The 23,686-nt window shown below is 40.4% G+C and overlaps 1 protein-coding gene across 6 annotated transcripts in view; it reads left to right on the top strand.

Moving 5' to 3' along the window:
* The window catches only part of STAC (SH3 and cysteine rich domain), a 68,742-nt gene extending 50,347 nt beyond the window's left edge, over window positions 1-18,395 (top strand). For 3 of the 6 annotated variants that reach the window (XM_035317602.1, XM_035317604.1, XM_035317605.1), the window contains 5 exons: window positions 2,135-2,199; window positions 3,185-3,273; window positions 6,682-6,733; window positions 6,873-7,010; window positions 17,557-18,395. In XM_035317602.1, the coding sequence (XP_035173493.1) occupies window positions 2,135-2,199; window positions 3,185-3,273; window positions 6,682-6,733; window positions 6,873-7,010; window positions 17,557-17,655 (443 nt within the window). In that variant the 3' untranslated portion in view covers window positions 17,656-18,395. The other 3 variants (XM_035317603.1, XM_035317606.1, XM_035317608.1) reach the window with 3 other exon arrangements.
* The last annotated feature ends 5,291 nt before the right edge of the window (window positions 18,396-23,686 follow it).

Below are 23,686 nucleotides of genomic sequence, written 5' to 3'. Positions count from 1 at the left end.
TGTGAAATGCCATCTGTAACAGAAACCCCACAGGCCAAAACGTACTTTAAATGGTGTGTAAGAGCCTGTTATCAACAGGGACTTCAGGAAATGTGGGACTTCTTCCTGGCAAAGACAGGTTTGGTGGGCACTTCTCTGCATGCACAAGGATATGGTCCATGACCCCTCCCCACCAGCTGGATCAGCACCACGGCTCACAAGACATGTTAGTAACCAAGCTTTATTTTCTGTCACTGAGCAGAAATTTCCCTGAACATGCTGCTCTGCTGCAGCACTTCCCCTGGTGAAAGACTTTCTGCAAGTCCAAAGTGTTCCTGGTTACTCAACTCATTTACCAGGACTTGTTCAATTTGCTTCCCTATCTCCTTTTCCTTTACCAAAAGAAAAAAAAAATAATAAATAATAATAATAATTTTATAAAAGGCATATAAATTTGAGTAGCATTTAAACACTGCAAAAGCACTTTACACCCCTTTACACCAGCAGCACTTTATACAACTTTATACAGATGCCAGGTATCTGTATACCTCTCTGCTAGAAGATTTTGAAAGGATTTTTTTTTTATTTTATTTCTTAAGGTTTCCCCTTCTGGTGCTGGTGACAGTGTGCAGGGTCAGTGTCCCTCTGTGACAAGACCTGGTGAAGTGCACAGTGAGACCTCGAGGTCAGCCACAATCAGACCATCTGGAGACAGCTTAAGGCATTTTGGGGGTTAAAAGCTGTAGGTGTCAGCTCACATGTAGCCTTCACATTCACAGTTTGGACTTTATGACTTCAAAATTGTCTTACATTTTATAGGAGTATATGTGCATTTGTGTGTCACTTTGTATGAAGTCTTCCTCATGCATGCTGTCTGCCATTTTATCTATCCTTTTACAGGACCACTACATTTTTTCAAGATCTAAATATAACTGTCTATTCTAAAGGATCCTTACTATTTAACACCTAAAACTTCTTCAGAGACTCTTTACCTAGTCATTGGCAATCTAGAATAGCCACAGTAATACATTTTCATGGCAGAAATGTGAGCAAGAGGAAGAGCAGAGGGGGAAGGAAGTTCAGCCATTTATCGGTTCCCTGGCCACTTCTTTTCTCTGAACACATGAAGCAGTATCACAGTGAAACAAAAAGAAAATAAACTCAAGCAATAAGCCTGCTCCTTATTACTGTTTCTGAGATTTGCAAAATGTTGTTAGAGGCTACAAAATACAGCTTCTGCTTGAGACAACTGCAGGTGTAAATGGTGAGAGATGAAGCTGATGGTTCTAGCTGCTCAAAGACTCCAGCTATTAAAATCATAGTCAGACTTTATCCAGAAGCAGAAAACACCAAGTGATTTTTCAAATGTGAAGGGGGATTCAGTGAATGTAATAAAGCCATTGTGGTGTTTCCAGGGACATAAGTGAAGACAGGCATTTGTCAGTTCACAAAGCAATTACGAATACAGCGTAACTTATTTGTATCAGGTACTGTTAGATGCTGCCTCTGGGTTTTATCCCATAAGTTTCTGATTTAGTAACTTAGAAGAAAATTTCCAGACATACAGGACTGCATGTCATATAACCCATCTCAGCTTAAAGGCACTTCAAGTAGCCCTATGAAATCAGAGGAAGAGGCAGCATATCTAGTGTCCCCAGGCAGAGTCTACTGGAGAGAGAGGGCAATGCCTCTCAAACGTTCAGGGACAGAGGGTCCAGAAGCAGGGTTGGCTACAAACTTCCCTCAGTATTACTCATGTATGGTCATCATGTTTTGCAGTTGCTTTTAAATGGAAATCCTGCTGGTCCTAAACATGAAAATGCAGCATTGAGTATGAAGAAAAGGCTGCAGGGCTTTAAGTAGCAATGCAACTGGGGGACTTAGGTTCTATGCTATACCTATGCATATTCATCTGATAAAAACAGCTTATTTATTATTATTGTAAATTGTTCATGACAGAGATTGTTTCAAGCCATGAGCCAAGGTTAGTGGGATACCTGGTTTTGTTGGGGGTATAAAAAGGTTCAGAGGAGAGCACAGGGGATCAAAGAAAGTAAGGGGGAGGAAAGGGAGAGTTTAACAAAACTAAGCTGGTTCTGATGAGGTGAAGAGCCTTAACCTATTCCTAAAATGTCATGTGTTTGCTTTATTTCAGTGTTTACATATTCTGAAAATGGCACAGAACACTTTGGAGAAGAACCAAAAAATATACATTCCCCGGTATGGGCAAATTTTTTCTGAGAGTGCAATGAGAATGGGAAGACATATATAAAGCTTATTTTTACAGACAGCTGTGAATTTACCTTAGGCTGTGGAATTGTAGTACAACTGCTGGGGCACTATTAAGAGGAAGCGTCAGTATCTGACTGTCACATAATTATACCATTTCTGGGCCACTGTCCACAGTTGGAAGCAGTATACTGGATTGGATGCCTCTTTGGTTGACCCATTATGGAGCCTTTTGTGTTCTTTCTTCTGTTTATTACAAATTGACATTGTGAACACAAAAAACCCACTGCGGAGGTCATGTCATTACAACAGAACTGTAGTAACATAAAAATCACAGTCCTGACAATCTGAAAAATTCCCTGGGGTTTGTTTTAGGTGCTTTTTTTTTGCTCCAGACTTCCAGTGGAGAAGAGGAGATGAGAGAATCTTCTCCATGGGAAGCTCTGTGCAAACAGCTTTCTCTTTAAGAAAGTGATTTTCCATCTCTGCTCATTGGAGCTATGCACTGTACAGCTCTAGCTCATCCATAATGAGGACTGTATAATAGACACATCATATAATGCCAGTAATATACTACTGGACTTGCAACATTCATACATTAACAGAGAGCAAAAGACAGACTCATTTTTAAGAGCTTGCCCAAAAGACCAACTTGTGCAGATTTCTACTTTTCTCCTCTGGAAGCCTGAAACTGGGTTTTGGTGTTCAAAGAATCTTGCGTCACATACATGAAGACATTTACTGCCTTAGTGGCTCACAGTGTTTCTGGGTGACAGTCTTCCAAGATGTGAAAGCAATGAGATTCTGGCTCATCTCTTGGAAGACCAGGCTCTGGTTCCTCACTGTGACAAAGTCAACCAAATTCCTGAGTTTTCCTACACGTCAATGAGCACCAGATATCGGTACATGCTACACCTCATTTCTAATTCTCTGAAGGACAGATATTTATATTTTCTCTTTATCTTTTTTCTTAAAGGGACCATTTTATAAAAACACGCTACAAATGAACACTTATGTTGCCTTGTACAAATTTGTACCACAAGAAAATGAAGACTTAGAGATGAGGTAAAGTCCCAGCATATTTATTAGTTGATTTGACCCAAGAAAACTGAGGCTCATATGGCTACATATGACTCAGGGAGGTGATAGGGGAGAGAGGGTGTTTGGAAGAAGGGAGAATTTATTCTGACATTTGTTCTAGACATTTTTTTAATATAGGTATCCATTCATAGAAACCACTCACATTCTCATAGAAGCAAAACTGGCAACCAATTTTTTTGCAAGGACACAACAGATAAAATGTTTCAAGGACATCTACATCACTTCAAGAGGAAGATGGCTTTCAGCTAGAAAGCATTCAGTTTTCAGTTTCCTTTTTTTTTTTTTTTTTTTTTTTCAACAGAAGTTTTCAACTAGGAATTCCTCATCAGCTCTCATGCTAATGCTGAACATTTTAATAGTCCTGTTTAATTTTCCCTCATATTCAGATTATATCTGAGGGAAAAAAATAAAATAAAATAAAAATAAATGATGTCCAGCTGCTGGATGGCAGTGTTTTCACCAGAAAGATGCATTCTAACCTTTGCAAAATAACCTTGTTAATTATCATTTTTAATAACTCCTGCCTCAATTCTTCATCAGTTGCTAGCACCGCAAGGTCTAATCCAAACCCACTGGAGTGTAAGGGCATCTTTCCTTTGGGTAGAATTAGCTTGACTCATGCTCCTCACATTTTGCAGGACCTTGCTAGAGCTGTTGACTTTAAATGTGTCAACTCTCTTCAAGGCATCCCCTGCATAAAAATAATCATGCACATGCCACAGAATGTAGGGAATTGCCAGAGAAATGTCTCTGTTGTCAGCACCTCCTTCACAGAAAGCCTTTTTGGTGTTCCCAGCTGCAGCTTCTCATTGCTCTGGAAAGAATGGGTGGGATGTAAGGCAGAAATAACAAGCTTCTTTATCAGTCTGCTTTGTTAGCATTTCTTTAGGCATGACAATTCTTCCACTGAGACACCAGTCACAATTTGGACTTGTGTCACTTGGCTACAGCAATGTTGTTTGTTCTATGGCCATAAATTAGTAATGGATAGATTAACGCTATTACATACACATTACCAATAGCACCAAAATGCTGTTTGGTGACTGCAGAGCCAGGCTGATTCAGGTTGTTTGAATGACTTTTCATTTAACATAGTTGAGTTAACCCACATGAGATGGGTTCAGCATAGCAGCATTGTTAAGACTGACTTGCCCTGTCCTGGGACCCCGAGTCAGGGACCAGTTGGACACTGATCCTGTCTAACAGAATGACAGGAACTAGCAGGGGAAGGAGCTGAGCTGGGATGAAGAGTTAGGGGAGATTTCAGGAAATCTGAGCTCATGTCAGAAGGGATGCAATGGGTGGCAGACTGCTGCAGCTGAGAGGTGCCAGCCCTGATGACATCAGTAATTAGTATTTGACACAACTGCAATTTCTTTTTCAACATCAGGAGCAGCCAGCATGGTTTTCCAAAACTGTGGCATAAGTAAAATGGGATATCCCAATAATAAGGTTATTCTAAGAGATAGCTTTATTTTACAATGCCTAGAGCAAATCCTGGAGACATGCACCCCTGAGTTTCAGACTCTGAAGTGATGAGCACCTATCTTGGCACCTACTGAAATCTAGAGAAATTGATGTCGAGCAGACAGCTTGTCCAGGGCTGTGAAGAAGGATAAGGTCAGAGAGACATTTCAACCAGCAGTAATCACCAAGCAGGTTGCCTCTTTTCAGGCACTTAGCAGCCTAAGTCTAGGCAGGAAAAAATGATATAGATTCACCTGAGACTTCTATTTGTGAATCCTCTGAGGAGATTAGATACATCTATGTTAGTCCTGTACTAAAATAATCAGAAAGTAAACTTTGCGACCTGCATGTAAAATCTCAGTGCTCAGACCACTGACATGGAAAACTTTAGGTTCAGTTGCCCTCTTTCTCTGACAGCCTGAAATATTGTTTTGTTTTGTTTTGTTTTGTTTTCTTGTAGCCACAAGGTTGGAAGGTGTTTGGAGGATAGAGTTCCCTAAATCCTTCTTTTTGAAAATGTTCCCCGTTGCAGTGTAAGGGCACCAGTGACATTACAGCCTATTTGCTTTGAAGTGACAAGCTGGGCTCATTCAAAACCTAAGTATTTTATATTAAATGTTGACTGGAATAAAGGACTTGGATGTCCTTTACCATGGAAGAAATCTTCTGCCACAGGGGTACCAAGTCATGCTTTTTCTCTAGCTTCCTTTCTCACTGCAGTAACTTTTAATTATTCCAAACACAGTGGAACAGCTTCCTGAGGAAGGATTGAGGAAAATCCCACACTCTTGCCCTATTGATTAACACCTTTCTTTGAAACCAGAACATTCTGGTTCAGATCCCACAGTGTTAGAGGAAAGACTAAATGCCTGTTTCTCCATTCATAAGCAGCAGTGATAACTGTTGGGCAAGTAGACCAGAGGCCCACTGCTGCCCCCACCTCCAGCTGGAGAAGACTGTATCTTCTATGTGTACTCTGTGAGAGCCCATTAAATTGGACCCTCTGTTCATCACTTACTTCAGATGTGATGCGAGCTCTTTTGCTGATACCTCAGTGACACAATAATCCTAACACAGTGTGCAAGGAAAGCTGAATAATTACGGGTCAACCATTAATTTTTTTAAGATCATAGAGATACCTCTTATCAATCAAGCAGACAGATTTCTAAGGTTAATCCATTTGCAAATGGGCTATCACTTATTTTCTACAACACAGCGCTATTATAATTACATAATAACGTTGATGAAGTGGTACCAGTGGGGGGAAGGAGGTCAAATAATTACCAGTTCAACTACCTGTAAAAAATCAGCTCGGCACTTTTCACTATTAGCATTTCCAGCCAAATTATTCTCCTAGGTCTGCTTTGGAACTAGTCAGCTGGATGCTGATACTTAGCAATTACAACCCTGCACCATGCATTATAAAGGTAAATATGTCCCATTAAAATAAAAAAGACATTCCTGGGCAGAATTATATTTCCTGCTGACTAATTGCCTTTGTCAGTTAAATAGAACTATTTTCCTGCTGTCTTCCTTCTGCAATCACAGCTTGAAAATACAGATGATAAAGTAGTGTGTCCCAACAATGGGAAATGTCTTGAAGTAACAAGACAATGCCTGTAACAAATAGAGACTGTATTTTAAACAGTTTCTTATTAAACAGGAAACAAAAATTCCAGTTCACAGAAGATGTTGTCTCCAAGTAAAGATCTAGCCTCAGTATACAGACTCTTTTCCTACATTACAGAGTATGATTTAAGAAAACCTTGCTGCCTCATTGAGTCTACCTGCAGTAAATGCTTAGATAAAATGACCAAGGAAGGACCTCCTTCCTTGCTAATTATGGAAGCTGATGCAGCATAGCTATTAAGTCATTATAATCCACTTTCCCTCTTCTAATTACAGGCCAGGGGATATGATCACTCTTCTGGAAGACTCCAATGAAGATTGGTGGAAGGTATGTGCTAATTATTTTGTATCTATCTATCTTGTTTCCAGAGGGGGAAAAAAAAAAAAATATGTTATTTTCAATCCTGAACTTGTATTAAAGCTCCAAGTGTTAATAAGGTTCTTCTGTCAATATGTTTTCTCCACAGGGAAAAATTGATGACAGAACTGGATTTTTTCCTGCTAACTTTGTTCAGAGAGTGCAACATGATGAGAAGATTTACAGGTGTATCAGGACATTCATTGGCTGCAAGGAGCAGGGACAGATAACTCTGAAAGAGAACCAGGTAACTGCATGGGGATCCCCTGGGCTGGATCCCCACGAGACTTGAGTATCCAGCAGTCTGATGTGACTGGAGGGAAGGCTGTCTAAACTGAGCACAAGCAGATACTGTTCATTGCAATTTAACTACATATTCAAGATTTTTATTGATATGGTAATAGTCTAGAAACCAGCTAAGAGCAGCATTGGTCTTGTGTGAACACATACTCCCTGCCTATTGTAGCCTAAATCTTCAGTCTCACAGATGTTCATAAAGACACTTTACATGTCAGTAACCTGCTGACCTAAGAAGAACAGCTCGAAAACACAGAGTCTTAGAAGTAGACCTTGAGGGCCTGACAAATGGTCTGCTTTTCTCCATACCACTAGAGCTAATCTAATAAAAGACACTAGCTCCCTCCTTACTTTACCTAAATATTTAGCACAGTGGTTTCAGCTTCAGCAGGAGCAGAGTTAAGACAGCACTGAACAAACTTCTGAATCTTAAATGTAATCCTTACTCACTGGTTAAAAACTATCTCTAAGCATTAATTGCTTGTGATGCCACTTAGACATCCTCTCTACAAGTCATCATTTATTCTAAACTACAAGTGCTGCTCTGAATTATAGTACACCACAGAGAAGATTTGCCTGGTCCATTCATCCTGCTGAATTTCAGCAGCTCCTTCTACTTTGTGCTATTTAGGTGGGCTCACAACATAAAAGCTATGGCCACCATTTTGTCTTGTGCCTTTGATCTGATTCTAAGTACATTTTTAAAGACAATTTTACTGGACTTTTAATACATCCAAGTGTCAAGTCTGGTGATGCTGCAATAAATGCTTGCTGGGGTAAAGTAAGAGAAGAATATAACTCAAAATCTGTAGCAAGGGACAGTCAAGTATGGGGCATAAACTCATGTAAATAAGAGGACCGCTGACTAACGGCCATGTACAGCCTAGGTTCTACAACACCTGGATGAAACAGGAAGCTAGCTTTTTCTCACTGTGTCTTGTCAAGTCCAGCTTTCTTCCACTTCACTAGGCATTTCCTTTCCTCAGGCAATTTATGTCACATTACCAGGAGGTTGTTGCCTTATAGTACCTGGAAAGCCATTGGTTTTAATATAAGTAGAGCAAAAACCAGAGTGGACTCCAGGACCACAATTTTTTCATGCAGAACCTCTGCAATGTTTCACTACAGGGGTAGATAAGGTTAACTTGTACTTTTGCAGCTGCCTTGTGGCATAGGAAAATGTACAAGTGCTAACAGTCCTTGGGTGTATGCAGCTTTTAAAGGAAGGCATAGCAATACTGTAACCAGAATATATTTTAACTGTTCCTGTGCACTTATTACATTGGGCAGCCCTGAAGTTGCTAGAAAGAGATAAGGTGCCTAATTTTCTTTCTTTCTTTTTTTAACCCAGCTCTTCTTCTGATTGTTTACATATACACTCACAGAGGGAAAATCATTACCAAAGCAGAATTGTAGGTTTTGCACCCTTTGTGCTCTAATATAAACCAAATACAAAGGCAAAGCTTGGGGAAATGAGAGTGTGGAAATTGGTGTGCCAGCATGAGGGAATGGTCACAGTCTGAGTCCTTTCTTGTCAGTGTACCATATTCTCTCCGTCATTGTGGCTGCTTCTGCAGACAGCAAGAGCACAGTTTCTTGCCTCATTTCTCACAAGACCACCGTTTTTAAGTGGGAAGGTATGGCAGCTGCATCTGAACACAAGGGCTTCAGATTGTCCCTAGTTCACAATTGGTTTACAAAGGAGCTCACAATCTTGAGTCAATCATTGTCTGTGGTAGGCTGGGAGGTAAAAAGGGGATGAATCCATCCTGTCTGTCTACTCCTTCCTTTTTTTAGCAAACTTATTTAACCCCATCTATCTCAAATCCATAAAAATGCTGAGGGTTGTTGTGGTTTAACTTGGCCAGCAGCTAAACGCCACACAGCTGTTCGCTCACCCTCCCCCCTCCCTCTATGGGATGGGGGAGAGAAACACGAAAGTGAAGCCTGTGGGTTGAGATAAAGACAGTTTATTAAAATAGGAAATGATAATAATAATTGTAATAATAATAATGGTGTGTACAAAACAAGTGATGCACAATGCAATTGCTCACCACCCACTCACCGATGCCCAGCCTATCCCTGAGCAGCCGCCCCCCCCCACCCCAGTTAGCCATCTCTATATATTGTTTAGCATGATGTCAGATGGTATGGAATACCCCTGTGGCCAGTTTGGGTCAGCTGTCCTGGGTTTGTCCCCTCCCAGCTCTTGCTGCACCCCCAGCCTGCCCTCTGGCAGGACAGAGCGAGAAGCTGAGAAGTCCTTGGCTTAGTGTAAGCATTGCTCTGCAGCAATTAAAACATCAGCATGTTATCAGCACTCTTCTCACCGTAATCCAAAACATAGCACTCTACCAGCTCCTAGGAGGAAAAATAACTCTGTCCTAACTGAAACCAGGACAGGGTGAAAGTGAGCGCTATCATGTTCTTGCTCCACATGGGAGAGGCTTCAGAGGAAGAAAAGGAAATAGACGTTTGGTGTAAAACAGGGTACAAAGATCAGGCTGCACCAGCATTTGAGTGTAGGGTACTGAGATAAAAGGAGTGGAGCCAACAAAACCTGCTCCACCCTCACACAAATTATGCAAAGAGGAGACACTCAAGGAGCTTCAAAGACATTTTGAGTAATTGCTAAGTGGGATGAGTTCCAGACAGTCATTTGCCTCCCCCTGTAGCTCCATGAAGGGATTGGGCTCCATAGTAGTCCCCAGTGGGAGCTGGCAGCCTGCACGGGACCAGCGTACAGCAGCAGCATGGAGGCAGGAGCACAAGGACTCCACGACCCAGCCTGCAGGACATGTGCCTGCCTCAGAGATCACTTCCTGAATGGCACAATTTGTTGTCTTTTTTTTTTACCAGAACAACTTTTCCTTTGTTGTGGAAAAGCAACTCTTGTAGGGAAAATAAAATAAAATAAAAATTAAAAAAGACATTTTAATTTTTACTGGGAATTTTGGACTTTAAAAAATTATGTTATATTTCCAAAGACAATTTTCCTTTCTTCTTTCTTCAGATACTTCTCTTATTTTTTGTCCTTTATTTTCCCGTCATTTATTTCTCCTGCTAGGAGAGGTGAACAGCATGGAATGAATATAAAGTTTTTTTTTAAAAATCATCTGAATAGGACTTCTGGAAAAAAAAAAAAAAAAAAAAAAAAAAAAACTTTTTTTTTAAATTATTCCATTTCCATTTGGGAAATATCTGTGGGATATAAGCAAGCTTTTTAGCTTTCTCTGGGCACAGAGTCCAGAGCCCCATGAGCACAATATATGTACTATGTGCAAAGCACTGGCTTGTTTCAGATTAGCAAGAAGGAGAGATCATTCATTGCTATGAATTCCTGTCAAGTCTCACTTTAGCTAGAAAAACTCATTAACTCATCTAATAAATTCCTGTAACTATTCTTATGGCAGATCACCTTCATTTTATTGTGTTAATTCACTGGGGAAAATTCTGCAGGGCTTTTAGAGGGGGCAAGAGACATTCATATAATGAAGGCAGAGAAGATATACCAATGGGAAAAAAAATTCAGTGACAGTAATATGAATTTTCAGAATGTTGCTTGATAACATCCATGGTTTATACTGCAGTTCTCTATCTCCTCTGTACCTTACATGAACATTCTCAGATTGAGAGTCTATACTTATAAGGCAAAAGGCAAAAAATGATGGGTGTTCTTTACACAAAAGAATATAAGCACATCAACAACACCTAAAAAAAAGCCATTTCAGGCAAGTAGAGCCATTTTCAAATTTTGAAACACAGTTGGTGAGGCTTTCTCTGGAATCATTTGGCATTTTTATGTCCTGTGAAAAACATGTTAGGTTTCAGCTTCATGCGGACCTTTCTGGTAAAGCCAATACTCAGAGAGCAGCACTAAGGGAAAAACAAAATATCACATTTGCACATCTTGTGCAATATGCATGGTTTAGTCTTCACAAAGGATTCCTTGAAAATTTCATTATGGAATATGGAACTCGGCCTGGGGAATAAGAAGTGTACTGCTTCAGGGACACCAGCATCTTGGAGTTTAGGGTTCACTGGCAGACTTGTGGTTCCTGAAACCAATGCAGAAGGTGACTGGGCACCACTGGGCTCAATCAGAAATCTGCAAGAGAGAGGCAGACTTAGCCCCTGATATCAATAAATCAGGATTCTTAAAAACCTGCCTTTTTTAAATGTTTTTAAGCTGTCCCACACACAATACTGTCTGCATAGTTTCCAGCTGTGATTGCAGCTTCACTTGGATATATAAAATTTTCTCAAGCCTGTAACTCTTGCTCTAGTCCGGCTGAATTCATAACCTCATATTAAACAAATGTTTCTTTGCATACCTACAGTTTCTGTTTTGACCTCTTTTCACAAAAAAAAAAAAAAAAAAAAAAAAGTCACAATTTTGAAAAGTTATATCTAATATATCATCAGGGTTTGGAAAAGTATCTCTCATAATAGTCTGTTGTCTAAATGTCTGTTTTCACTGCTCTTCTAAAATCTTATTTAAATAAAGGAAATAAACTCTTAAAAAAAAAAAAAAAAAAAAAAAAAGCTACTCATACCCTTCATTGGCAGCTCTTCTGACTTTCTGCCTTTTACAGCCTCACAAATATAAACCACTTTAGGGATTAGCTCTTTGTGATTAAATAACACAGTTGCTCTTAAATTGCACAAATGCTCTTGTGCAACAGAGATAACCCCAAACCATGACGTTTGTAACAAGATTGCCAATCAGAAACTGCCTTATCCAAATGTGGACTGTGAGTTTACGTAAAGGTCAGTGCAACTTTTTGCAGTGGATGTGGTTTTTAAATATTACTGACGTAAATTAGCCCCACTGCAGAAAGCATCTCCCAGCCAGGTTCTCCAGTGACTGCAAACAGTCCTCTAAGGTTGTGATGGCCATAGCCTCTAAACCAGAGCTGTCAGCCTTGCTGTCCCCGAGGCATCCCCCAACAGCCAGTCACCCAAATTTCAAAAGGCATAACTTTTAGTTACATGTACATAAGCAGCTATGTGTACATCTGATCCAGCCATCTGAGGAGAGCCTGGGAATGGACTTAAACACAGGCACAGGCTCCCAACCTTGAGGCTGGGCTCAACAGGGCAGGACTGCAGCCTAGGGGATCCAATAGGCTCAGGTCTTCTTCTGATTAGTCAGGGTGATTTGCTGGTGTCTGGTTTTTCACTTCACTGCCTGGGAATTACTTTAGGTCCCCGCACTGTACATCCTGAAGTACTCTAAAAGGAGCTGAATTCCTAAAAGCATGACTCAGCTGCCTTTGAAAATCAGCTGCATTGCTGACACAAACCCAGCTCAGAAAGTGAAGCTGCAGTTATTCTTGTGCTCCCCTGCAATAGATGCTGCTCTTGAGAGCTAGGCTTGAAGGAAAAGCGGTCTTTTTTTCTAGCTGTTTGATTTGCACTGATGCCAGTCTTTCTCAACATTCGTTCAGAGACACTGAGTGGCACACAAATTCTGCAAGGACCTACAACCTGAGCACAGCCCATTATGCATCCACATCAACTTTAAAACCCTAAACAAGTGCCATATGTAAAACATGTTGGTGTTCTTGGTCCAAAAGCTAGTGAAGGTGCTGATATAAAACCTGTCATTATCATTTGCACTATGCAAAAATGGGCACAAAACCTGAATTACTTATGATCTACACCCACAGAGCTCACTTAGACAAGCACTTCAGTGCACAGACAGCAGCAGATGTAGAAATTCATGGTGTTCCTGTCATTCCTAGAGACAAACAGAAGACCTCTTGACCTGGTGTACTGGGTCTGGCTGGGATGTTAACTTTCCCTGCAGCAGCCCATACAGTGCTGCGCTCTGCACTTGTAGCTAGAACAACAGTGGTATCACACCAGTGTTGTGTCTGCTGCTGAGAAGTGCTGGCACTGCATTAGGACCTCTCTAACCCTCCTAGGGGGTGGGCAAAAAAGTGAGAAAGGAATATCACCAGGGCAGCTGACCTAAACCAACCAAAGATATGTTCCATACTATATGATGTCACACTCAGCAATAAAAGGTGGAAAAAGAGCGGAGGGGTGGGCTCTCATTGTGAAAACATCTGTCCTCCTCCCAAACACCGGCTATGTGCGTTGAGGCCCTGCTCTAAGGACATGGTCAAGCATCGCTCATTTGTGGGAAGTAGAGAATAATTACTTTCCTCTGCACATCCACACAGCCTTTACTTGGTTTGGTTTGGTTTGGTTTTTCCCTTTCCTCCTCCCTTTTCCCCTTTCCTTTTTTTCCCTTTAGTTAATTTGTTTAATTAAAAATAATCTTTCTTTAATGATTTTTTTTTCCCTTTAATTAAATTATCCTTATCTCAACCCGTGAGTTGTTCTTTCCTTTGCTTCTTCCCCTCCTCTTCAAAGGAGGGGGAGTGAGAGAGCAGTTGTGGTGGAGTTCAGCTGCCTAGCACAGTAAAACCACCACAGTCCTCTTTAGCACCCAAGGTGGGGCTCGAAGGGTTGAAAGAACAATAGAATTGATTAAAATTCTTACAACTAACACACTTACTTGCTAGTCACCATGTTCAGCATCCTGTTAATATTGACTTGTTTGATCAAGTGTCATGTAATCTGTCACGTTCTTCTTTCTCTTCTATATCCGATCTGAGAGTGTGCTACAATCTGTGTTCGTTTTTTTTTCAATTTGCTGTGCTGCCAAACACTGGCCTTGAGTTTAATCTGGCATTCAGCTCTGCACCGTTATAATTTGGGTTTCATGGAAACTATCTTTTAGAGAATATTCTGAATTACACTGCCTTCCTTTCCTCATCTGGAAGTCAGTTTATGAATAATATCAGGAATGGTACCTCCTCCTTCTTTCACAGTGGGCTAGTTACAACAGTTTTTGAGTATTTTGAATATCCATGTATAACCCATATATTGCTATTTCTAATTCTGAAAAATGGGTTTCCTCTTCTCTCTTAGATTACTCGATTGTTTAGAAAGCTTACCTGGGAATTTGTCCCGAAACAGTCTGGTGGCAGGTGGCAAGGTGTGTGGGAGGATATAGACAGGTACCTGTCATGGGTGTCTCCCCAGTAGTTTTGAACTTCACCCCTGAACAAGTGCAAAATCCTAAAAACCTGATAGAATGTTTGAGAGTCGTATGCCCTGACCCTGACAATGCCGGAGAACGACAGCTTGCAGCATTGTGTTGGGTCCTGGCTTACTCCCATCAAACACTGTTTAACATCATCCAGCACCCTGAAGAGAGGGAGGAAGTATCTGAATCTGATGACCAGATAACACACACTGCGGCTGACCCAGAGGACCAACTGACTATGGTATCAGTTGCCCCCATAGTCAAGTCAAAACAATGGAAACGGAAGTCAGCTCGTTTAGTAAGCCTCTCCTAAGAAGGAGGGAGAAGGGGAAAAGGCAGGCACCTCTAAAGCAGAACCATCACAAAAACATCAGGAAGAAGAAATTGAAATCATAAAGGAAACAGAAACCACTCGATCCCTAACTCTGAGTGAGAAATACAAAAGGACTATGATCAACACCCAAGTGAACACATCCTCACCTGGCTGCTTCGATGCTGGGACACTGGGGCCAATAGCCAACAATTAGAAGGCAATGAAGCCAAGCAGCTGGGATCCCTCTCTAGAGAAATGGTAATTGACAAAGGAATTGGGAGAGAGACACAGGTTCTCAGCCTCTGGAGGTGACTCCTGGCAGCTGTGAAAGAAAGGTATCCCCACAAGGAAGATACTGTATATCAAATAGGCAAGTGGACCACTATGGATAAAGGTCTCCGGCATCTGCAGGAATTAGCTGTGCTGGAGATGGTTTATAGTGATTCAGACAATGCCCAGACACCTAAAGATCCCAATGAAGTCCAGTGCACAGCATCCATGTGGCATAAATTGGTGCGGAGTGCACCATCATCACATGCCAGTACACTGGCAGTATTTAATTGGGATGAGGGGATAGGACCAACAGTGTATACTCTGTCCTGTCAGCTTCAAAAATAAATATGAGGACTATCTCACTGTTCTGCTACGGGCCTGTGTCTCAGCTATGGAGAAACTCTCCCAAAGGCTTGACCATCTCATAGAACGAGTATATCCCTCCTCATCCAGATGGAGTGATATTTCAGCATATGAGGGTGTTTGAGCTGCTTCAGAATTTGTGGGTACAGAAGCACAGCTCCTCTTGGCACTACAGCTACCTGTGTTACATTGGATGTTCAAAGGGAAATTTCCCACTACACACCATGCAACTGACGCTACGTGGAGTAAGTGGATAGCATTAATTACACAGCGGGCTCAAATGGGAAAACCTAATTGCCCAGCAATCCTGGAAGAGATCATGGACTGGCGAGAAGGCAGAGATTTCAGAGTGCCAGCAGAAGAGGTAACTCGTGCTGAAGAGGCACCACCATATAATGAGTTTCCAGAAGACAGAAAGCAGTATGTGTTGCTCACTGACAGATCCTACTGTGTGGTAGGGAGCCATTGGAAATGGAAAGCTGCCAGAACAGCCCTCAAAACTGTGCTGTCCTCATAACCAAATTCCTAGATCATCAGAACCAGCCTGTTGCTGACATACAGGTTAAGTAGATGGGAGAGAGAAGATAAGCAAAAGGCAGCTGTAGAACACTAGAGTGAATTCAAAGTTATTCTTGGACAAAGAGAATTTGCCACTTGAGCTCAAATTCAAAGCACAGGACTTAGAAGAACAGGAAATTATAAATGACTGTCCAGCTTGAAGGATTGTTTCCTGATTGGTTGTGTCCCCTATCTGCTCAGGGCTGACTGATGGATAAAAAAATCCTGAGGGCAGATGTTGACAAGTTCAGCCAACAGTCAGGATCTGAGCAATTGTTTGTTTTGTTTTCTTTGTGTGTTTTTTGTTTCTTTCTTTCTTTTTCAGAAATAGACAAAATAGATGACAGAATGGGAAGTAACTTTATAATACTAGATCCTAGTTAAGTAATTTCTGAATATATCTTACTGTATCTCTTTCAACCAAAGTGGTTTTTGGATTCTCTGCTGTGCTCAGTCATTCTTATAGTCTGGTAGGTTTTTTTGGTTGATTGGGTTTTTGTTGTTTGTTTTTTTGTAGGCTTCTTCCATTGTCATTGATGTTTTCACAGTCTTTCTAAGAAACACAGACCAGTCATTCTGCCCCAGGGATGCAATTCAGTTAGAATTACGTAGGTAGCTTAAGTAAGAATATTAAAGAGTACCTTTGCTTTCCAAACCCATGTCTGTAGCTACAGAAATGCACCTGACCATTTCCAAATACTGAAGGTGTCAAAGATGAAGCAACTTCATCTCCATCTTAAGACCTCTCATTTCTCACTGGCAGCATTAGTATTGCTTGTAAATTTTATGTGTGTGATAATCCAGCCCAGAATTCAGATGTGGTACGTAAGTATCACCATGCAATCTGTAACAGTCATGCTGAAATTAATTTAGCCAGGAACATTTTAGAGCCATTTTTGTTTATTTCATACTCTGTGAATTACTATAATTAAACACTGTAAATAGCTATCAGACAGAGCATTTGTGATTGTTAGTCCAGACAGAATGCTTAAAAGCCCTGGCATCATGAGAAATCAGTGAGTTGGTTTCAATAGCAAAATCAGTTTTCTGTCTATTTTTAACCATAATTGATAAATAGGAAATACATACTTCTTTGGAACACAAGTTTGAAAACAATTCTTAATTCTCTGTGCCTCAATGCTCATGTGCTCAGTCTAAAGTACCTCTGCTTTCAAATGGCTCAGATGTTATCAAATGTGCCCCAGGATAGGCACTAAAATTGAAATACCTGAGTTCACAAAGGTCTTTAGGAAATGCAAAACTTTACCTTGATGCCTTATTTGTACTATTGTAAAGACCATATGGTTTCCACAGTAATTGCCTCCGTTAGGAGCATGTGTTGTACAAACGCACTTGCAGAGCTGTATTCAGATCACATACTTTGGTATCCAAAACAGACGCAGACGCCTGTTGGTGAGAGAGCTGAGTAAATAACATAACCCACTGACCATCTGAGAAGTGCCTGGGCTCTTTAAACATGCCAAAGAGAATATGCCTGCATTCAGATCAGCTACTATGTGTGACCCACCTTGGCATCATGATTATTTTCAACACCAGCTGTTGAGGGAGCCAGGTAGCCTGTTTTCTGAATTACCCACATTTCTCATATACAGACAAGTAAATCATGATAGTTAGAGTAGGTTGAAGACATAATTCAAGCTTCAAAATCTTTGATCTGCTACAAGGTTGTTAATGATTTTGATGTCTCTCATGCATATGTGGCACTTCAGGGAGGCAGGGGGAGAGGTAATGTTCTGAATACATGAGTTCAAATTTCTTGTCAAGGCTGTGAGAATTAAACAAAAGATTCTTATGCTTACAGAAGTAACTAGCAGGGTGCCTAACCCACCTGATAAATAGTGTGTAATCATTTGTCTCTTGATCATGGCAAAGAGTTTTTTGGTTTTGTACCTTCTTTGCATTCAGATTTGCGTGACTTCGGAAAAGGAACACGACGGTTTTATCAAAGTGTACAGTGGGAAGAAGAAAGGTTTTGTCCCCATAGACATCTTAGAAAACATCTGATTTCAACAGCCCACTTGCTGCAGTAGGAGCCCTTTGTTGGCAATGCCTGTCTGCCTCATCTCACACTGTGTCAACCCAGATGGGCTGTCTTGCAGATGTTCAGGGAAATTGTGAGAAAACCGCAACTACAACAAGAAAAAGACATTTAGACTGCCACAGCAACACTAAGAAATAAGAAAAGTGGAATGATTGGAAGAAAATATAGCCAGAAAACAGCAGGAAAATTAGAGGTCCTTGGAAACTAACAGGAATAAGGTAAGAAAAAGAAGTCTGGGCTGATTTCTAGTGCAAGATGGCTATTATGACCCTGATGGAGACAGATGGCTGCTCTGAACAACTAAACTCACATCCTGTTCTTGTGTCATAGGTAACTGTTGGGCAGCTTTCCTTTTTGAGGTGTGTATTTGGGGGGAGGGGGAAAAATACCATTCAAACTGTCCTCGTACTTCAGTCCAGTGCTTGTAGTAAAGTGTGGCTGTGGTTCTAGAGTTTTGTCCCCAGTATCAACCGATCAGTTTAAGCATTTAATCCTGATTTTTAGTCTCATAACAAAGCAGTCTGGAGTCACCATGTGAACGTCAGTCCAAGAAATGCACTGTGCCCTGGAGGTCGGCAGCTTTCTCTTTCTGTGCCATCTTACCACACATAAGAGTAGCTACCCTTGTGTATCCTTTGTTTTCTCTGTATACAAACAAAATCTCTCAGCCTGCATCAGGTGTGATGGCTGCTCTCATAGCTCAAAAAAATAGCTGGTCCTCCAATTCAGAAGCCTGCTTGGAAGCATCTCTCTGTGTTTCCTGAACCTTTATCTGGTGAGGCTGAAAAAGGAAAAAATGCTGGGAGAGAGACACAGACTTGAAATGTTTTATATTTTTCTGTGTTTATTGCACTTAAAAGATTTTATATATTAATCCTATTTGTAAAAAATCAGACAGCTAACTAACCCTCTGGAAGACTGAAAATGGTAGGAAAGGACAGACTGCACATAGAAGTGAAGTCTGTAATTGCCAAAATCCAGAACTCGTGACAGAAAGGCACAGAGTGTCTTAGTATTTTGACAGTGCAGCCAGGTCTGGTCTGCTGTGTAAGCCTCCACCTTCAAATATGTTTTGAACATATGATTATTTTGGTACCCAGAGGGCAGCCCATGGTACCCATGGATCTTGACCGAATTTCACAGGTCAGCTGGTGCCAATCCTGTTGTAGATCAGGGGTCTTATGATCTTTCAAGACAGGGAACCTAATTTCCAAGTATTTAATTGGATTTCCAAGTATCTAATTGCACCAAATACATTTAAAATTCCTAGCATGTATTATGACATAGAGATTAAATCCTATCCCAAAGCTCCCTGCCGAATTCATGCCTTATTTGACCAGTTTGAGATTGAATGACAGTCTTTAACACTACTGTAATTGGCCCCTAATGAATGTCCTAAATGCTGATAATGCAGAAAGAAATCCAGATGCTGCCAGGTTAGTACAAGCCTTTCTAAAAAGCTGCTGTCAGTCTGCTTCCAGTTAGAATCTGTGTTGCACAGCCCACGTCTCATAGTTGGGTTGCCCGAGTTGAACAGCTGATCTTATGCAAAGCCTTAAGAAATCCAGCGCAATGCTACACATGACCAGAAGCTCAAATGGTAGATCAAGCTGCAGCCACTCAGAGACACATTTTGCAGCTCTTAATTGGAAGGAGTTGCATGGCTGTTGACTGCTGAAACTTTGTCCTTCATAGTGCAAATGGTCTACACCGATAATTCATGTCCTTCTGGCTGATCAAAAGTATCTGATTTCATACCATCCTCTACGAGAATATCAGCAATTTATAAATGGCTTTTCTTTAGTGCAAACAATGAATGTTTGCTCAGCTCATTTTCTGAAGTACCTGTAAACTCAGTGGGAGGACAGAGGATTATGATAAGCCTTAAAGATCAAGAGGAAAGCAGTAGAGACATGTTAATACACTCTACTTTATAAGATTATATATATATATATATATACATATATATATATATATTCACCAGTTCAAAGAAAAAAACAAATGTTTGTTAGAATTGAAATATTTGCATTTTTTGATCAGGCTTATAAAGTAGGCAAAGGAAATCTGTATTAACTTATACATGTGCTATTGTTTACGATGATTGCATCATACTGTGATTCTCTATTTGAGTCTTCTATGATTTCAATTTATCCCTATAGTGTGCATCATACTATTCTAAGAATATGAATATTACGTACAACTCACAATGGCCTTTAATTAATGTCAGTTTGATTCTTTTTTATACTGAGCAATAAGTAATAAAATGATTCAGTAAAACAAAACAAATCTTACATGGATGGTATTACATCAAGCATTGATTCTGAACCAAAGCTTTCATGGTTATCTTTTCTTTGTATATTTTGCTTTGCCTTTTTACTGAGTTTTTGTTGATGTTTGATATGGAGACATAATTTATGCCTAATTTAGCAAGAAACACATACATGAGTCTTACTTTAAGCATGTGATTCATTGGCTATTTGCATTCTTAAAGCTGAAGCACTTTGCTGAATTAAAGGCATTTTCCTCAAGTTAATTTTGGATGCCTTACTCTGAATCCAGATGAGTATTCCATCATTATTTTCCCACCATATACAGTTGGCAGTAGATACTGAATTAGCAAGCACTTAAAAGTCAGACAGAAGATGGAATGGAATTTATCTGACATTTGCTCAGAAAATTTGAACTTTAGGAAATGAATGCTGTTCACATTTAATTTAATATTCTGCTTAATAAAGAATACACAATGGTTGGAAGGAGAATAAAAGTGTATGTTTCTTGGTTTCTTTGCATCAACCTCTATCATTTTGTTAGCCACCTTCAAGAGCATTTAGTAAAATGATCAGCAACAGACATTACTGAGCATTGTCATTTAAAACTACAGCTCTTGTATTTGCCATATTTAGCAAACCATTTCTAAAGTATTTCTTCTGTAAAGTATGTAATATGTATAGACTGCATACACGAAATTTTGTGTTGGAGCCATCCTAAATTTTGTTTCTGGCAGATCAGAACATATTTTAAGCCATTTCACATCTCATAACAGCATAAAACTGGCTACAGAATATTTTCAAAGTGCTAGGGAGACTTGACCAACATGATTTGAGCATGAGCTGCCTGAGTTATGATTTACTCCCATCCAGAAACAACACAGTATCTATCTCAGTGTATTACCATCTTGCTCTATACCCAACCACTTTGACTCAGTGACTTACTTCAGCAACAGATGCTGCAGTACATTCTCAGCTACAGACTCATTGCACTGGTGGACAAGACACTGACTTATTCCTACAAAGACTGTGTGCCTTTAGCATTGCTTGCAGGTCTTTTTGCTGTAATTATTTGCTAATTGGTCAATTAACTAAGTATAGCACCAAGTGCCACTATAGACTGAGGAGCCTACACAAGAATCATGGAGTCACAGAATCACAAAATGATTTGGGTTGGAAGTAGCTTTAAAGACCATCTAAATACAACCCCCTGCCAAACCAGGTTGCCCAAAGCTCCATCCAGCCTGGCCTTGAACACCAAAAGGGATAGGGCACCCACAGCTTCTCTGGGCAACCTGTATCAGTGCCTCACAACCATCTGAGAAAAGAATTCATTCCTAGTATCTTAGCTAAATCTACCTTTTTTAGCTTAAAGCCATTACTCTTTATCCTATTACTATACTCCTTGACAAAGAGTCCCTCCCCAGCTGTCCTGTAGCCCCCTTTAGGTTCTCGAAGGTTGCTATAATGTCTCCCCAGAGCATTCTCCAGGCTGAAAAACCTCAACTCCCTCAGCTTGTCTTCATAGGAGAGGTGCTCCAGCCCTCTGACCATCTTAGTGGACTCTGGATTCACTCTAATACATTCATGTCATTTTTTTGCTGGAAGCCCCATAGCTGAATGCAGTGGTCCATGTGGGGTCTCACAAGAGCAAAGCAGAGGGGGACAGTCACCTCCCTCACCCTGCTGGCCATTCTTCTGTTCATGCAGCCCAGGATACAGTTGGCTTTCTGGGCTGCAAGCACACATTGCTCACTCATGTTGGGATTCTTATAAACTGTTCTCCCCATCCAGCCTGTGATTGTGCTTGGGATTGCCTTGGCCCAGATTCAGGACCTTGCACTTGGCCTTGTTGAACTTCATGATGTTCGTATAGGCCCACCTGTTAAGGTCCCTCTTTTCCCTCCAGCGTGCCAACCACACCACACAGCTTGGTGTCATTGGCAAACTTGCTGAGGGTGCACTTGATCCCACTGTCCATTTCACCACGAAAGACATTAAACAGTATCAGTCCCAATACTGACCCCTGAGGAACACCACTCGTCATTGATCTCCACCTGGAGCCATTGACCACAATACTTTGAGTACAACCATCCAGACAATTCCTTACCCACCAAGTGGTCCATCCATCAAATCCATGTCTCTCCAATTTAGAGACAGGGATGTCATGAGGGACAGTGTCAAATGCTTTACACAAGTCAGGTAGATTATGTAAGTTGCTCTTCCCTTATCTGCCAACACTGTAACCCTTTTTTAGAAGGCCACCAGATTTGTCAGGCATGCTCTGCCGTTAGAGAAGACTAGCAGGCAGTGACACTGGGGATTTGGAAGAGCCATGACCTTTTGAAGAAGCCACTGGAAACCATGTAAATCGTCTAAATGGCACTCAACAGATATATTTAGAGAATGAACCCAACTTGTTTCTTCTAAATGTATGCAGACAAGTCTGATTTATTGAGCACTCAAATTACATCTTTCTTTCCCTACAGGACACTGAATAAATGCAGCTAACCATATCAGTCTTGTCTCATTTAAAGTCCACTGTAAAAAGAATCTTTGAATTCCACAGCTACTGGAGTTAATCTATTATCTTAGAAAAGACTGGTCAGTGTTACCATTCTTCCAAAACTCTGTGATGTAATTTATCTGATCTAACTGAAAATGTCTACAAATAAGCTAGTAACTGAATTGTCTTCTCCCCCTTCCCCAGAAAAGAGAGTAATGGGCACTTCAGTAGTGTGGTTCATCTGATCTACTGAAGCCTTCTGCTTTTCTATGCGCTATGTAGTGCCTTACCAGTGCCTGTTTCTATCCATTGACACTCCAGGGAGCCTTGGATAGCTGTATCATATGCAGACCTCTGTAGAGGAAAGGTCTATACTAGGACAGACTTCTTAGCCCCAGTTTCTAGATGTGTAGGTGTGGCACATACATGTGCATAATACATACATGTGACTACCATGTGCCTGTTTGGTGCTTTTTACAATGCTTCTGAAGTTGCTAATTATGATTATTAACAGAAATGAGAGGTGCATTTTTCCCTCTTTTCTTTCTATAGAATTTCTTTCACTAGCTGGTGGGCAAGGGCATATTTCTAAATAGAATATTTTGCATTTAAATAAAAATATAACTTCAATACAGTATTGACTAATCCTAAGGACATTTTAATTTAAAATGTTTTAATTTAAAAAAAAAAAAAAAAGAAAAAAAAAACATGGAGAATATTAGCCTGGCCCCATCCCTGCCTGAAAGAATAGTGTCTGCTCACAAATTCTGACAGCAACAGTAGCACACAGGGACCATAGTCCTGGGGAGGTAGACTTGTGCATTGTTCATTTTCTGTTAATATTTCACAGTGTATCACAGCACTGAAAATTTCACAGCACAAAAGAAAGTGAATAGGTACAACACAGGTCAGGCTCCATTTTAAAAAAATATGTAGTTATAAGAGGTGGAAATGTAAATGATATTCCCATGAATACTCATTTTATATTTTACTGTATTACAAGCAGGGTCAGAACAACACAAGTGTTTCATTTCTTATTTCAGACATTTCAGAAAAATGTAGACTAAAATTATCCAGAATGTGTGCACTACATTTTGTAAAGCAGGGTGAATAAATACTTTCCCCAGTGGGAATATATGTCATCACAATCTTGAGATTTCCAGGGGGAAAAATAATAATAATAATAATAATAATAATAATAATAATAATAATAATAATAAT

The sequence above is a fragment of the Oxyura jamaicensis genome, chromosome 2 (genome assembly GCF_011077185.1).
Source record: "Oxyura jamaicensis isolate SHBP4307 breed ruddy duck chromosome 2, BPBGC_Ojam_1.0, whole genome shotgun sequence".
Classification (NCBI taxonomy): domain Eukaryota; kingdom Metazoa; phylum Chordata; class Aves; order Anseriformes; family Anatidae; genus Oxyura; species Oxyura jamaicensis.
The sequence above is the reverse complement of the archived record's forward strand: the minus strand, read 5'-3'. Positions and strand labels throughout refer to the sequence as shown.